This window comes from Hetaerina americana, unplaced genomic scaffold (assembly GCF_022747635.1).
Source record: "Hetaerina americana unplaced genomic scaffold, ioHetAmer1.1.p SCAF_4, whole genome shotgun sequence".
NCBI classification, from domain to species: Eukaryota; Metazoa; Arthropoda; class Insecta; order Odonata; family Calopterygidae; genus Hetaerina; species Hetaerina americana.
The window spans coordinates 4381866-4398592 of record NW_027286985.1 but is presented as its reverse complement, the minus strand read 5'-3'; the positions used below and the strand labels follow the sequence as shown (position 1 = coordinate 4398592).

Below are 16727 nucleotides of genomic sequence, written 5' to 3'. Positions count from 1 at the left end.
CAGAATGGGTGTCCAGGTGTTGCCCAGATGAAAACCTGAATCCCTATTGAAATTTTTCTTTTTAAGGCGGATCTCGATAGCCTCCTTTACCAGCCGATCCCAGTAGCCACGCGCGCGGCAAAGTAATTTCGCCTCGTCCCTGTTGATGGTGTGGTCTCGGCCGACGCTGTGTTCGGCGATGGCCGATTTTTCCAGCTGTGCCAGTCTCAGGTGTCTTTTATGTTCCTTCATGCGGGATTCAATCACGCGGCCTGTTTCTCCAACATAGACCTCGCCGCACTCACACGGAATTTGGTAAACCCTGGGAGTCTTGAGGCCAATCGGGTACTTCACGTTGACCAGCTGGTCCCTTATTTTGGCCGGTGGTACGTGAATAGTGGCGATGTTGTATCTTCTTAGTATTCTGGATATTTTTCCAGAGACGGTGGAGACATATGGTCGGCAGACTGTGGCGAGCGGTTTCTCGTCCGTCCCCTCCTTTCGTCTTCTGCCTTCCTCTTCGGCCCTTCTGAGGGCCAGGAGGATTTTGCCGCTCACCGTATCCGTTCTGAAGGAGCGTCTTCTTTAAATGTTTGATTTCGGCCGGTAAGCTCTCCTTGTCGGCTCTAGCCTTAGCCCTGTGGATCAGCGAAGACAAGACAGCATCGCGCTGAGCAGGATGGTGGTGGCTGTTACCGTTGAGATAGGGATCAGTGTGGGTGGGTTTGCGATAAACGCTATGCCCCAGCCTTCCGTCTCTTTTTCGATGGATTAATATGTCAAGGAACGGGAGGCGATGGTTTTTCACTATCTCCATGGCGAAGCGGATGTTCGGATGCTGGTTGTTCATATGCTCTAGGAAGGCGTTCAAGGTGTTAAGTCCATGGGGCCAGATTATAAACGTGCCATCCACGTATCTGAAGAAACACTTTGGTCCCATCGGAGCTGAGTTCAGTGCCTTTTCTTCGAAATCTTCCATGAAGAAACTAGCGATGACCGGAGACAGCGGGGATTCCATGGCTACTCCATCTGTCTGCTCGTAAAATTTCCCGTCGTAAAGGAAATTGGTAGATGTTAAAACGAGGTGGAAACGTTTAACAGTCCGACTGTCGAATCTTCTTTCAAGGAGAAGCAAGGTGTCAGCAAGCAGGACTCGGGTGAATAGAAACACTACGTCGAAGCTGACCATGATGTCGATTGTCTCTAATTGAATGCCTTCTAGGGTTTTAAGGAATTCCGCTGAGTTTTTAACATGGTTCTCACATGGTCCCACGAACGGCGCAAGGATGCCTGTTAGGTGCTTGGCCAGGTTGTAGGTGGGTGACCTTATGGCACTCACAATCGGGTGTAACGGTGTCCCCTCCTTGTGCCTGATAGTCTCAATAGGCAGGCCAGAAATCATCATCAGAGCGGGAGTCTTCCTCGTAATGGTGTCAGTGGGGTCGCGGAGCAGACGCCGGTAGGCTTCATCTGAGAGCATCTCCCGGATTTTTTGGTGGTAGTCTTCGGTTTTCATCAGTACCGTAGCATTTCCTTTGTCCGCTGGCAAGATGGTGATGTCCGCATTTCTTCGTAAAGCGTAGAGAGCAGCCCGCTCTTCTCTAGTGACGTTGGGTTTAGGTGGCACGGCCCTTTTCAGGACCAGAGAAATTTCATTTCTCACTTCCTCAGCTGAGTCTCCTGGAAGTTTCCTGACCGCCTGTTCTATGCTTCCAATGATGTCGCTGTAGGGGATTGTCCTAGGTGCAGGGGCAAAGTTGAGCCCCTTGGCGAGGACCCATGAGGTGGTTTCATCGATGGTCTGGTCCGTTAGGTTTACCACCAGGCGGCTGCGGTCCAACGGGGTGACATGGGTCTTCCTGTTGGATAATCGGCCAAACTACTCCCTTTGTCTCTCGGTGTCCTTCCTTAGGAGGAGGTCTCCCATGGGGGTCGTGGCGCGATCGATATGCTCCCAATCCAAAGGCGAGAGGGTCGTTGCAAGGCGTAGGTGGAGTGCCAACAGCTTCCTCGCGTTGTGGTCAAGGGATCGTCTCTTGGGTTGAATCCGTTCGCGGATCAAGGCTAGGCCGGTCCATCGGAGGATGCGTTAAACAGCTGTAGATTTCACTGTTGACTTCAATTGGGCAAACTTTGGGATGGCTTCCTCGTCCCGGCATCTCAGAAGGAAGGCGAGAGCACTAAGCAATTTCGCCTTCTCCTTCCGCAGTTCCTCGAGTTGTCGAATACTGCGATGAATTTCCGCCCCGTAGAGGTGAGTAATGAAAGATCTGGTGCTTTCCCGGCGTATGAGTTCTGTGAATTCTTCTCGGGTCTTCCACTGGGCCAATGTCTCCATAGCTACGCTCCATATCAAAGTTTTGCATAGCTGCAAAACTTTGATATGGAGCGTAGCTATGTACGGCGCGGAAACGTGGTCATTGAAGCAGGAGGATGGACGTAGACTGGAGGCTTTTGAAAAGTGAGTGTGGAGAAGAATGGAGAAAGTGAAATGGACAGAGAAGAAAACAAATGAGGAAGTACTTGGTATGGTGGGCGAGGACAGGGGTTTGTTGGGAGAAATTCTATGGGGGCCGGAAAAGTGGATGAAAGGGGTATTGACCGGCAGTGGGATGTTGAAGACTGTAATAGAGTAGAGAGTATTAGGCAAACGAGGAAAGGGCAGGAACAGGATAGGGATGTTGGGCGGGATGAAGGGAGGAAGAAAGTACTCAGAGATGAAGAGGGACTTGATGTGAAGTAGGTTGCTGGTTTGTATTTGGTTTTGTTAGGAGTCACAAAATATTTATTTGGTAGTTGTGCCCATTTAAAAACCTACCTTAACCGGTAGATTACCTAATAATTAATGAATGTTTTAATGTCATATAACATTTATAATCTAATATAATACACTCGTATTTTAAGGTTACCACGGTCGAGAAACGACGATTCGTATTTAAGTATTATAGTGTAAAATCTCTCAAAGATGGAATAAATACGGGCATTTATGCCACTCATTTTCATTCTAGTCGAAAAAAATACTTCGCCAAACTGTTAGGTAGAAGCACATAATTTACCAAGTAGGTGTAACATGACCCAATTTCATAATCAATTTTCTTGATCCAGTAAATAGAAAAAGGGAAATCTTAAATAAACCTGACTAAATAAACGGCTATGAATGACTTCCCCGGGAGCCGAATCTAGAAGCATTGAATTTTATCACTAAGTGTCCTCGACTCACTTGTCTTCAGCTGGGTGCTTTTAAGCGTTTATGCGTGTGTGTATTTTTATATAATATGTCTTGGAATAGGCCGGCGATAGGGATGTAAAAGCCATCTAGGGTCCAATATTACGCCGTTGGCACTAAGTTCTTTATGCCTCCGTCCCCCTCTCGTCTCCTCTCAATCTTCTTATTGTACGGCGGCCAGAGAACCGAACGAGCAATCTTTCCCCTCCTCCTCATCTCTCCCTTTGTCTCCCTCGACCCTTGCTCTGCCTCCCCCCACTCCCCTTTAATCCCTTCCCTTTTCGTCCTTCCCATCGCTCTCGACCCCTGCCATCCGCCACCTCTCCCTCGCCCGCCCTTTCTCCCATCCTCCCCACTCGGACCTCCACGGTTCCCTCCCACCTTCCCGATGCGGAGTGATGCGCCCGTCGAGTGGCAATTGTCTCCCCTTCTCACAATCGCGGCAGGAAAAATTCCTTTCGCAATTAGGCTTCGAAGATTTTCGCTTCGTTATGACACTGCTGTTTCATCCCCTCACCGTCCCATGCGACTCCATTATTCTCTTGCAGTGCTTTCTTTGTCTCTTCTCTGCTAAGTTCCTTCATTCAATATCTCCGTTTACCTTTCTTCCTTTTACTTCCTGATTGGCGTCCCGAGAAACCATGACTTTTCTTTTGTCGCGACGCGGTGAAAGTGAAGACGATGGGACTCCGTTCCTTATTCGACATCCTCAGGGTTCTTTCTTCGCGTGTTTGCTAATCTAGTGGTCCTGGGTATTTTGTTTCTGAGTTTTAATTTCATCTCTAAATTTTCAAATTTTTCTTATGAAAGAATTCAGAAGCTCTTTTCCGAATTTCCTAGGTGTGGAACTTAAGTCAGATAATTGAAATTGCCGACCGCATAGAAACAGTTTGCCAGAGATGCTCAGTTACAATTTTCTCAGGGACCAAAATAGTGGAGAAAAAAAATTTAAGAGAGACATTATGGCAACAGGGAGAAAAATTATGACCCATGCTTTTCATTCACTTCAATGGAAACTGTATTCTTGTTTTTTCTCTCTTTGAAATTAAAAAAATGCAATTATTGTAATGATGGTGTGCTTGTTATTAACTTTTTCTGTTATTATTCTGTTGAATTTCTTGCCAAATGTCCATATCTTGCTTAATGCTTTGCAAACTTTTATCACAGTTATATACTTTTCACTACCAAACAACGTATTAAATAAAATCCTCGGGGACCTTACGTATCTCAGAGCTATAATTTAATTACAATCATTATTATATAATTATTGCTTTATTAACCTTTTAGCATATATTTTGCTTTGTATCATCTCGTATGGAGTGAATTCATAAAAGAGTTGATATTTAAGTAGATGAGTTATTTTTAACCATCGATGCGACGTCGTTATCATTCAAGGCTAAATCGTTATGCAGTCGTAAGATCTCCAATGATGGAGCCAAATAAATCTGCTTTGAAGCTAAATTTACGTGATGTTCGCAAGTCGATGAAAGAAAGAGTTCACTTCGTATGTTTCGACGGATCACACAGATATTCTTAAACGTATCTCTCCCCGCGAAGATTCACAATCTTCTCCTCTTTTCCCTCCGCAGACGTGCTGGTCCTGGAGTCGGGGCGAGTGAGGTCCCTCTGAGGACCCACTGCGCCTCACGAGAGAACATGCTGCCAATCCGGTGAGACGCGTCCCAGTGAGGGGGCTCCGATCAGCAACATCGCCTCCCCGCATGAAGAAGAAAAGAACCGAGGCGGAGCACGTTGAAGCATAATAAATACGACAAACCGGGCGACTCGAGTCTCCAAGGGAAAGCGGCGGGGGGGGGGAGCAGGAGGAGGTTTGTTCGCCGCTCCGTAGCTCGGACGAGCCGGCCCGAGCGATGGACCACAGCGTGAAGGCCATGCAGCCGGGGCGGCCGCTCTCGGCCCTGGCCCACCGCATCCTCCACCGCCACCGCTTCGAGAACGACGAGTTGGAGGCGCTGTACCGCCGCTACGCCCTCCGGCTGCAGCACTCGTCCGTGGCGTCGGCCGCCGCGCTCCTCGCCCTCCTCGCGGCCCTACTCGCCGGCCTCTACGCCTCCGCGCCCTTCCACGCGGCCTCCCCGGCGTCGGGGGCGCAGGCGGCCGCGGCCGCCACTCCCGTCGCCCTCGTGGCGGCGGCCGCCGGCGCCGTCCTGGCCCTCCTCCACGCGCCCCAGATGCGGCAGAAGGACGCGCGGATTTTGCCGTGGGCCGTGAGGGGCCTGCTGGCCCTGGGTGCCATCGTGGTGGCGGTGGGGACCCCGGGCGTGGTGCCGCTCATGTCGTCGGGGAGTGTGCGGGGCGACGGGAGCGGGAACATCATCGCGTCCGTGGCGGCCGAGGGGGCGTGGCAGGTGAGTCCCACACTTCCATGCGCCTCTCCTCCCTCCGAGTTATTGATATTGGGTTGTATTAGGGAAAGAGCGAAAACAGGAAACGGATCCCGTGGAGAAGGAATAAAATATCACCGATTGAATTTACACTTCTCGGCTCCAACTCATGATGTCATAATATAAATTTAATTCATCAATGCATGCAGATTTTCACACGTTTGCTCGAGGGTTATGAATTAATTTGCTTGAACGATTTTTTCTCGTACATTCACGTATTTCCATTCACGCATTGTTTTGACAAATCTGAGAGAGAAAAGTGGTTATCGACATCAGAGCTCTCCTAAAGATTTAGCGCGAGAGAGTCACGGCATGGATTTGCTAATGATTATCTTGCGCAGGTTTTCTTATTAAGTTTTAATACTAGCATTTCCAAGAGATTACAAAAAATCGGAAATGGATGTTTGAAATAAATTTAAGCCGCTTAAATTCAATTCAAAATTGAATTGTAAGTTTCGAATCACATCTCATAAAATTAATATTCCCTCGGCTGCTAATGAAAAGGAAATTATACCAAAATGCTCTTTGGATTTAATTTAATCGGAAGTAGGTAAACACGAGTAAAAAGAACTGTCTCTATTTTTTTATTATTCCATTCGCTGTGGTTTTAGTGGGGAAAATGAATGAGTGCAAATGAGTTTCCCTCAATTGCGAAGAGAGCTCTTCTTTTCAGTGATAATTATTCAAGTAAAAAACTCTGGAATCCGACTTAAGTTGAAAAATTATTTTTAACTTATTCTCTTCGACGTATATATTTTATTTGAAACGTCTATAAATCTTTCAGGAGGTTTTAATTTTTAACCAAGCGACCTAAATATTAATGGAATTACAAATTACTTTATGGTTTAAGTGATCATTGGATTTTTGATCTCATGATTTTGACTCAGTGATTGAACATGATGATTGCATATTAGCGGTTGACTATGTTAAAAGTTACTGTTGCGGCATCTCCCGCAGTTTCTATGGAATGATTTAACCATAATAACTTGAACAGATGGCTAAACGCGCTCAAAAAACTTTGTGCCTTAAAGAAGACGTATTGCTGAGCACTAAGAAATTGCGATTGAATGCTCGAGTTATTCCCTCATCTCATGAGCTCGTTATTATTTCTGTCAGCAACTTGACCGAAGTGGATTCACGCAATGCCGCCGTGGGCGTTTAAATAAAATGTTTTATTTCTCTCTCCGCGTTTCTCTTTTCGCGCACGCGACGAAACGCGAGGGGGTTGTTTGGGAAGGGCTTGGTTGGTTCTTTCCCTGGGTACGTTCCTAGATTCTCTCGCGTGGGCAGCCGAGGAGACTTAATGAGACACTTCACCGAGGAGGGCCCGCCCGCTCTCGGTCGGCGGTGGCCACCCTCCTGCCTCGCCTCCCTTCCCGCCCCTGGACCTCCCCCCCCCTGCTAGTCCGACGGCGTGTGGGTCGCCGTTGTCTGCAGGGACGGGGCGGGGCCTCTTTTGGGCTGACCCCTCCCCCCACGTCCCTTCTCTCGGCGCAATATTGCCGGACGCCCCCCCCCCTTTCCAATAACTCACACCACCCTCTCCGATCGCGCCTCCAACCCAACGTCCCTTCGTTTCACGCCTCATTTTTTACACCTGCGGCTACACCCTGCAGGCCACTCGACGTTTTAAGGGGAGAGGGGGATGCCAGCAGAAATGGGAAGGGGAGAGTAATGGGAAAGTGATGTAAGTGATCGGAGAGCTGGAGCGTGTGTTGCCTTCCATGTCAAGTGTTGTCAACGGAGCAGTCCCTAAATCTGATGGCTTAGGAATACGTTTCTCTCGCTTCTTGTGCGTCGGACGATGGACAAATATTAATTGTACTACGAATGATTCCTTTCACATTAGATGCACACACACGCCTGTTTCAATATTTTATCAATTAATTAGATCAATCTTTTCCCAATTCAATTTTAAATTTATCTTTGAAATAATTTCATTGGAATTATTCGTTTTACTGCGGAACTTTCATCAACTTGGGGCCACTCTACATAGATATGTATTAGTTTTAAAAGTCTAGCTTTTCTATGCTTGATGTTGTCGTATACCGTACACGACATCTAAATTAATTTGCCAATGCTCATTAAACTACCCATCCATTTCCGTTGCTAATTTCCTTGAGAATAAGACATTTACGGCCGTCACCAGGGCAGGCAAACACGGCATTGGTGCTCTGATTAACGGGACGTATACCAAGATTTAAAATTATTATGTGAATTGCTTTTAACATTTGTATTGTATTCTCATCAAATGAAAGCATAAACAGTTTTATTTTAATTATCTTTATAAATGAAAAAGTTGAATGTCCAACTTAAATATTGGATTCCTCACTTAAAAGTTTCATTTATCCTCTATGATCTTTTTTTAAGAACATTTTACGTTTAAATATATCTTGAAATTAATTACTGTACGAGGGCGGTTCAATAAGTACTCGTGTTTGACGACAAAGGGTGTTTCTGAGGGAAGTTTATGTTATCATCGTGTGCTGCCATCTATCAAACGACGGTGAAACAAATTTCAGACTGGTTTAAAGGTTAGTTTGGATTTTGCAGCCATTCGAGTAAGACGTGTTTCGTGATTTTCGCTAAGATGGAAAAAGAGCAGTATCGTTCGGTAATTCACATTTTGTTTTTGGATGGGAAGAAATGCGAGGATATAAAAGCGAAGTTGGATGCTGTTTATGGGGACACTTCGCCATCTATGACCACAGTTAGATATTGGTTCAACGAATTTAAACGTGGGCGAACATCTGTTTTTCATGAGGAACGACCAGGACGCCCGGCAGACGTGGTTACCGAGGAAATCATTCAGGAAGTCCACGCCATGATTCTCGCTGATCGACGGACGAAAGTGCGCGAAGTAGCAGAGGCCGTGGGTGTGTCGACCGGAACGGCAATTAATATTTTACATGATAAGTTGGCGATGAAAAAATTGTCGGCCCGATGGGTGCCGGGATTGCTCACGGTGGACAACAAGCTGATCCGGCTGTCAACTTCTAAAACTGCATGGACTACGTTATGAATTGCTGCCGCACCCCCCGTATTCACCCGATCTGGCTTTCTGCGACTTTTCATTATTCCCTAACATGAAAAAATGGCTCGCGGGAAAAAATTTAGCTCAAACGAGGAAGTTATCGCCGAGACAGAGGCGTATTTTGGAGAGTTCGACAAATCCTGTATTTTGGAGGGGTTAAAAAAATGGCCGTAACGATGTGAGTAGTGTATCTTTTTAAAGGGGACTATGTTGATAAAGTAAAAAAATGTTTTTGAAAAAATGGAAAAAAACCTGAAATTGGACAGTGGAAATTTTGAAAGTAGTCGGAGCGGGAATGTGATTATATATTCCGATCCTATTTTCTCCATGCGATACGATAGTGTAACAATGTGTACGTAATATTTGCTTCGTTCTGCACGTCACGGCAAGGGTCGCACGGGGCCGCTTCGAGTGCACTCCATGCATCGCCCAAGTGGGTATCGGAATTCAGCCAGAATGTTCACTTTCGCCGTCGGGTGGAATCGGAGACGCGGGAATCGAATGCGCCAAGCTCTCTGGACCGCGTTCCACTCAAGTGCTCAAATATCGGAAGTGAAATCCATTATATTTACCCCAACTAGGTTAATAATACGCAATGTAATCCGTAAATATTGTTAAATTGTTTTGTGGAACAAGATAATATGTATTTTTTTAGAACGACTGATCTCTCGTATTTCCCATGCATAAATGCACATTCATCCTTGTACAAGGTCAGATAAACTAAATGGTGTGACCAAATTAGTGACTGGGCGTGTTGACTTTTTCTCTCTTGTATATTATCGCTAAAGTTGAGTAGTTTTTTTCTTAACTTCGACGGTAACATCTGGTCATGCACCGTTTGGGCTGAAAACTCGCATTGCTGATGTTGACTTGATAAAACTATGACTTTCATTGAAGTACTACACGGGAGCTGTTCCTGAGTTTTGATTTAGTTCCCGCTGTAGACTAACACTGCTCCTAATTTTCACAATGGAACATATTTCTTAAATTAAAAATGAACGGTCCGATTAAACGAAGTTATCCAATTTGCGCGTATTTGTAAGCTTTATTTTTCCATCCGATAATCGAAATAAGTACGCTCTGTAGATACAATTTTCGGAGTGTTTTGCGACATTAATTTGGATTATTCTCCTGAATTCAGAAAATGATATTTTTCAATACTGTTGCGGTCCCAGTCAACAGAGAAGTTTCTCCGCCATCCGTGAAATATTTCTCTGAAAATTATTTCATTTTGGCAATCGTCCGAATGGATGTGTTCAAACGAACTAATGTTTCGACTCGTTGTATTCGGTCATTATTAGTTAGATGGCCGTAGTGTACGTATCAATAACCTCTCCATACACTCCCATAGGCATCCGTTATACTCCTCCGTCCGTTTCTTCCTCTCCCACCTTTCGCATCTCTTCGCCCGCCACACATCTGCGGCGCTCCACTCCCGGAAAGCAAATATTGGTCTTATCTTCGGCCGTGGGAGGACGGGAGAGTGGAGAGAGATTGCGATGTTTTATTTTCTCAAGAAATGTGCCGATGCGGCCGTGGTTGTACGTTTGTTTGCCTGTCCAGCCCGAATCTGGATTTGAGGGACGAGTGTGTGTCTCGGAGTGCCCGGCGCCGATTATTTTCCCGTTGGCAACAACATCATTGTCCCACTACTACGGCGGTTATCTCGCTTCATGCGGATATATATATATATATATATACATATATATTATATATATATATTATATATATATATTATATATATATTATATATATATTATATATATATATATTATATATATTATATATATATATATACATATATATATATATATATATATATATATATATATATATATATATGTATTTGTGACCGGAGGAAAATGTGGCTGTACAGCCTCAGCTGCGTTCGTGGGGTAGCATTCACAAAAAAATCCTCCGGAGAACCTCCAGAGAGAATCTTAGAAGGTTCTTCAAGCTTATTTCAATTTATCAAAAACCTATTAAGAGGGATTGAAATCATTGAAGAATCTTTCTTTTTTCAGTGTGGCGATGACACTTTGATATTGTTGCGGCATCTACAGGAATACCTCAATGGCATGGATGAATAAATATAACTATTAATGTGAGCAGCTTTGCGGGTGTGAATACATAACAGAATAGAGAGCATAGTAACATTTTAATTGGTCGAAACAACAATTTAAATCCATACCGAATCCATTTGTGCCATTGAATGTTTTTGGAATGGGTCTGGTACTGCTATAGTTAAAGTGCCATTAATTATTTATTTATGTGAAACTGAAAAGTTCCAGTTATTAATATAACGTTCATCTTAAGAGTCTTTTCTGCTTCCCTTTGTCGGCTGTGCAAGGATTTCGTGTGATGACAACCGCGGAGGTCTAACCTCCTCCGCCGTCGGGCATTGCACTCGGTCTAGAGGGCCGAGTCCCGTAGTTGTCAGGACTCATTTTTTTATTTCTTTCCGTTATATTTAATTGGGATGAATAACGGGGGAGGTTTTTCGTTGCCTTTCTCGATGGTATTTTTAACGTGACAAAATCGCTGAAATGGTCGCCCCACTGCAGCCAGACATTGTATTTGTAGCCACCGGACTGGGGGACAAACCATGTGTGGGGGCGTCCTGCATCTTTTTCCTTGGTGACCCTACTTGGAGTAGTACTCGTTGCTCCCGTCAGCCAAGCGCGATAGGCCATGGGAACATGAGGGAGATGGAGTGACAATTAGTATTTACTTTTCTACATGGATTATTAACTCATCTGTGCTTTAATTATTCAAATAAGGATTTTATGTAAACACGTCGAATGTAATGTATATTTCGCGCTTTGAACTCCATGAATGGAAATATAAGACATCTGTCTCGTCAATCAACATGATATTAAACGGCAATGCAATTGCTTACATTTGCAACAACATTCCTAAATAAAGAATCATCCTTTGATTTTCTGCAAATATGAACATATACTATATATTTGAAATATCCTTTTGTTGAGACCTCTTCGTTTAATTGACATTATTTTCTTAAAAAATATTTTTACGGGAAGCAAAGATGATGAGAAATTATCCACCCTGTTCCCTTCCTTCCTCTCTTCCCAGGAACCCCCGCCACTCTCTACCCACTGGCACTGGATCATTGGCCTCTTTTTTTTTCTAGGTGGCTTTCGTGGCTTTGGTCGTTTACGCAATGCTTCCCCTGAGAGCGCCAGATGCTGCCGCCTTTGGACTCGGTTTGGCTGTTACCCACCTGATAGCCGCCGCAACACTGCCGGTCTACTTCGCTCGACTCACCTGGCAGCAGGTAAGGGACAACCTCCCGGAGCCCTCTGGCGGGCTTCGCCCCTCCCCAACCCTTTGCCTTCTGGCACCCGAATGTCAAACAACGCCGTCTCTTGAATATTTATCTCAATTTTCCCAGAATACGTCAGCGTTTCCCGCATGTCAGGTCTGGGACTTCATAAACTTGTTGCGTACACTTGAATTAGACGAATAAGATGCTAATGAAAGCAGCTTTACCCGGAATATAGTAATATAATTTGAAAAAGGCTGAGCGTGTAGAATGCCATATTTATGCTGCATGATGTAGTTGTGAAATCGCTGTAAAATGTTTTTGCTTAGTTTTTGCCGTAAGTGGAAGCTGATTCCACCTACATTATAAATTTGATTTTTTTTTCTCTTTCTGTGCCTTTGAATTGTAGAATGTAACATACTCGTATACTTATGTGGTGTAAAAATGTTGAAATAATCAATCGATTCTTTATTCCGAAACGGTTCGATGTAAATATGTAAATTTCAGTGATGAATTTCGCCAAACTTTCTTGTTACAACCAATTTCTTCAGGATCGGAGAGTTCAGATATTACAATTATATTGCTAGGTTTCAGTGAGGAAAAAGAAACTTTAGCAAATCTACTGAATCACTTAAAACGGCGACCCCGGTGGCGGCGGGGTAACGTCCTCGTCTGCCATTCCAAGGGTCGCGGGTTCGATTCCCGCCTGGGTGAGTTTCCCTCCATCTAGGGCTTGGGTGTTTGTAAATGTGACCATTGTTATCGTTGCTAATAGTTCGATGTAAAGGCCAAAATGTGCAGTTATCGGATAAATAAATAAAATAAATAAATAAAATAAATAAAATAAATAAAAACAAAGTAATAAACTAATAGTTGATCATTGGATATATTACGATGAAATTCGATTTTTCAACATACCTCGGTTTTGCATGGTTGCACGTAGTAAATAAGCGATTAACTCGTCCAATTATTTGAGTTCTTCATTCAATTATGATCGAATTACCATTGTATTGAAATATTGATTCACAAAGTACTGTCATTTACATCAACATGCAGGCACTACTAACTCCTTCCAACCGAAGTTATTAAAAATCAAATTTTCGATAGTTCGTGTATCCCGCTTCACTACTGTCGTGCGACGAAATACCATCGAAAATCAGCGCAGAATTATAATATTCCCGTAACCTCTTCCACTAAATTCTTAAGAAGGAAATTTTTTTATCATAAGATCTTTGAAGATGGAAAAGAACATAGATGGTAACGGTGTGAATTTTATCTCACACCGGGACCGTGTGTTATGTTTACACAGGAAACTCCGGCTCAGTCTAAATCATCGGGTTGAGGTGGGTTTTAGCTTCCCCCACGTGAAACTCTCATTCCGATTATCTTTTGTATGTTTCAATAAGGAAGCGAGTAATTCTATTATCGTACCAAAAAAATATCGTAAATAATTATTAATACATACAGTGAAAGCTTTAATTGGCCCTTTTGTAGCCACCCTTGTTTAATCCTTCGATAATGGAGAAGAAAGTGAAAATACGTGTTACTTATCGTGCCCGCCATTGCCATAATGGAAAAGTTCACAGTTTCCGCATTTCGAACTCTGATTTTACGATGAAATTTCAACAACGTGCTCACATCCAAATTTGATGGTTGCCAATTACCAAAAACAAAGCTCTATACTCTACCCGAATAATATTCTAAACATGTCGGATCGTTATAATGAGTCGAAGAAGGAATTTTCAAAACGAAATATCAAACGAGCTGACACTCAACGGTTTCACTGTGATGAATATTACTTCGTTAACATACAAAAAAGTTTCGTTCCAGTGCGTTTTCCCCCTCCATATTAAAAATGCGTCACAACTAGAATTAGATCCATCGGAAAAGGAAGCATATTTTCGTGGAGGAGTGGGGTATAAAAGAAGCGGAAGAGTGCCCCTTCCCCATTTAGTCATTCGACTTAGCCTACTTCCCCGTCGGCCTGCATTTCAACTCCTTTGCCCTTCATGGTGGTGTAATATCACGTAATGGCGAGAGGCGATGCCTTTCATCCGTCTTTCTTGCGCTCCATCCCTGATTCTCTTCGCTGCTAGCCGAGGTAACTAGCCATTTCAGCGTCCCCCTTGATGTCGCCTCCTCGCCGCTCCAGTGCGCCTCGCGCTCGTCTCTTGTCCCTTCCCACGCTTCCTCCCCTCCCTCCTCCTTTGCCCAAACACCCTTTCACCCTCTTCCACGAATGCTGTCGTAATGAACGCGATGCGGCGTTCACGGTCAATCCTTCACCGGAGAGAAGATTTACTTTTAGTTGACGCGGCGGCGACAGGTGTTCTCGGTTTAAGGGAACTCCATGCCGAAACCTTCGAACGATTTCGTATCATGGAGACGCTCGGAGAGAAGTATTCATGGGGTTAAGGAGATCGAATTAGGGTAATTCATAACGATCAATCCCTGCCGTACACCCTCGAGGGAGCTCCATCCGCGGTGGAATATGCAAGTACCCTCACTCTGTAGTGGAAAGGATAATCCTACTCATTCTGGTTGAATTTCGTGCCTGTGAAACAGCAAATAATGAAAGTTGCTTTAAATGGAAGGTGAAGTTAAATTCAGCATTTAACAGCATGGGCGTATTCCCGAAAAAGGGTAAACACACTCAGAGAACGAGGGGCATTATATTACCGATATGAGAGAGAAGATTCGAAATCATCCAGTGAAAAGTTTAAATAAAAACCTTCTGCAATCGCCAGGCTAATTTACGGCGTGCATTTTTAGGTACAATAATGAAGTATCTTAGGTCGTAGTGTCGGCTGAGGAGGTGAAATATATCACATTACCCCAGATGGAGAAATGCAAATGGAGCGGAAGTGTGCCCTGAACACTGAACTTATTGTGCAGGGTGTGGCTTCATAACTACCTTTTTTGAAAACGTTTCGAGTTTGAAAAAAGGAAGTTACGTTGCCGAACCCTAGTACATGCCTATGGCTTCTATGAGGCTCTCTATGTATATTCCTTCTGAGACCATTTTAACCTCTCTATGTTCTCTGATTTCGCCAAATTAATCCTTAAACGAACATGCGTGTGAATCTACATTAAGTGTCATAAAAATTCGTTGATGACCAAAGTCTGGCAACTCGCACAGTTTCTAATTCTAAGTGAAGCGAGAATTTGCACGAGTGGCGAATGCCGTGGTGGCTCAACGGATGTCGTGTGTCTCCCGCAGAGGACTTGGTGCTTGGTTCGTGGATTGCGTCACTCGTTCCATCCAGTGGTTCCGCATGAATCCGTTGAGAGTCAAACAGTCGTTATTGAAGAAGTTGGTCTGAATTTAAATTCAGTTCCTCGCCCTTCCCAAAGGAGTGTCAATCAATCCTTTCAGCCCCGTCCGGTCGCTGTCATCGGCCTCACTCTCTCCCATGCTCCATGAGTTTCCCCGCCTTCCCCGACTCCACTTTCCATTTCAACCCCCTCCCCCCCCCTTCTCGCCTCTTTTGATTCCCGCCTCCCTCCTTTCCTTCCTCCTCCCTTTATTTCTCCTCTCCATCCTTCCTCTCCGAGTTCTTTCTTCTCTCTAGACCTTGCCTCTTCACCCACCATTCTATCCATGTGCGTACCGTATCATTCATTTTGTTTCCTTTCATTCTTATGTTTCCATTGTTTCACTTGGTTCCCTCCACCATTCCCTACCCAAACATCAAGCATCATTCAACCATCTGTTTACATAAATTATGCCTGAATATCTCTTTGACTCCTAAATTCAAGAGGAAAAACGAGTCGTTTCAATGTACACAAATGAATTGGAATTGAATACGCGGCATCGCATTTCAGCCTCGTATTCACGTACATTTATTTTAAATCGTGTAAGCCTTGGAGTTGTTTGCTTTTTGATGAAAGAGCCGATTTTTTAGTTTTGAAAATAGATAAAAATCAATTTTTTTTAATGAAATGAGTTTTGTGATCACGATGAATGTTAATGGATTTCTACGTTTTTCTTTTTCATTTTACGTATCCGGAATATTGGGTGCCATGCTTGTTGTCTTTTATTATCCTTTAAATCTTACTTTTCTTCGAGGATTGTCTGCTCCTATTCGACCTTCCTTGAACGCACAGATTTAATTTTAAGTCTCGGGCCGCCGGTCCTTATCATCATTTATTTATTTATTCAGTATAAGTCCGAAAACAGCACATTTAGGCCTTTACATCGAACTATTAACAACGATAACAATGGTCACATTTACAAACACCCAAGCCCTAGATGGAGGGAAACTCACCCAGGCGGGAATCGAACCCGCGACCCTTGGAATGGCAGACGAGGACGTTACCCCGCCGCCACCGGGGCCGGCATCATGCGTAGGATTTACAATGCCATATTTGCGAAAATTGGGGAGAAAAACGTGTATAATAATTAGGGTGGTAATCAATCCCTTAAATTAGTACATTTCCGTTGGGTCTCGTCAAACTCAAGACTGTGGTCCCTTCTCAATTGAGTACGTATTTGTGGAAAATTTCCGTGAGATTAATGGTGTTGTCCATATTTTCTCTTGCTACATGCGGGTGGGCATTGATCCATCCGTGTTTGCTCGTCTGGTTGTTTGCCTTCTCATCACCTTGAACAAAGTGTGCAATGGGATTCTCTCATTAAAATATAACGAGCCCTCAAATATGCGATCACTCCTCCCTCCCTCCCCCCCTCCTGCTCTTCTCCCTCTCTTCGTTGGCCTTCCATGGGTGCATTCATTACGCGGAGGTCATGATATTTGAGCATCGTCATAAATTGTGCATCGCAAGAGTGTTGACTGAACG

General features: G+C 44.2%; 2 protein-coding genes across 2 annotated transcripts in view; one reads left to right on the top strand and one right to left on the bottom strand.

Annotated features, from left to right (window-relative positions):
* Window positions 1–280: 280 nt before the first annotated feature.
* Window positions 281–4863, bottom strand: LOC139692048 (uncharacterized). The gene is made up of 2 exons (XM_071590065.1): window positions 4769–4863; window positions 281–1808 (listed from the first exon to the last, which is right to left on the bottom strand). The coding sequence occupies exons 1-2, from the start codon at window positions 4861–4863 to the stop codon at window positions 281–283; spliced, it is 1623 nt and encodes a 540-aa protein (XP_071446166.1).
* Window positions 4864–5076: 213 nt separating this feature from the next.
* LOC139692047 (Ca(2+)/calmodulin-responsive adenylate cyclase-like) overlaps window positions 5077–16727 on the top strand; it is a 409861-nt gene continuing 398210 nt past the window's right edge. Inside the window, exons 1-2 of the mRNA XM_071590063.1 lie at window positions 5077–5574; window positions 11796–11939. Of these exons, the coding sequence (XP_071446164.1) occupies window positions 5077–5574; window positions 11796–11939 (642 nt within the window). The remainder of the gene's footprint in view (window positions 5575–11795; window positions 11940–16727) is intronic.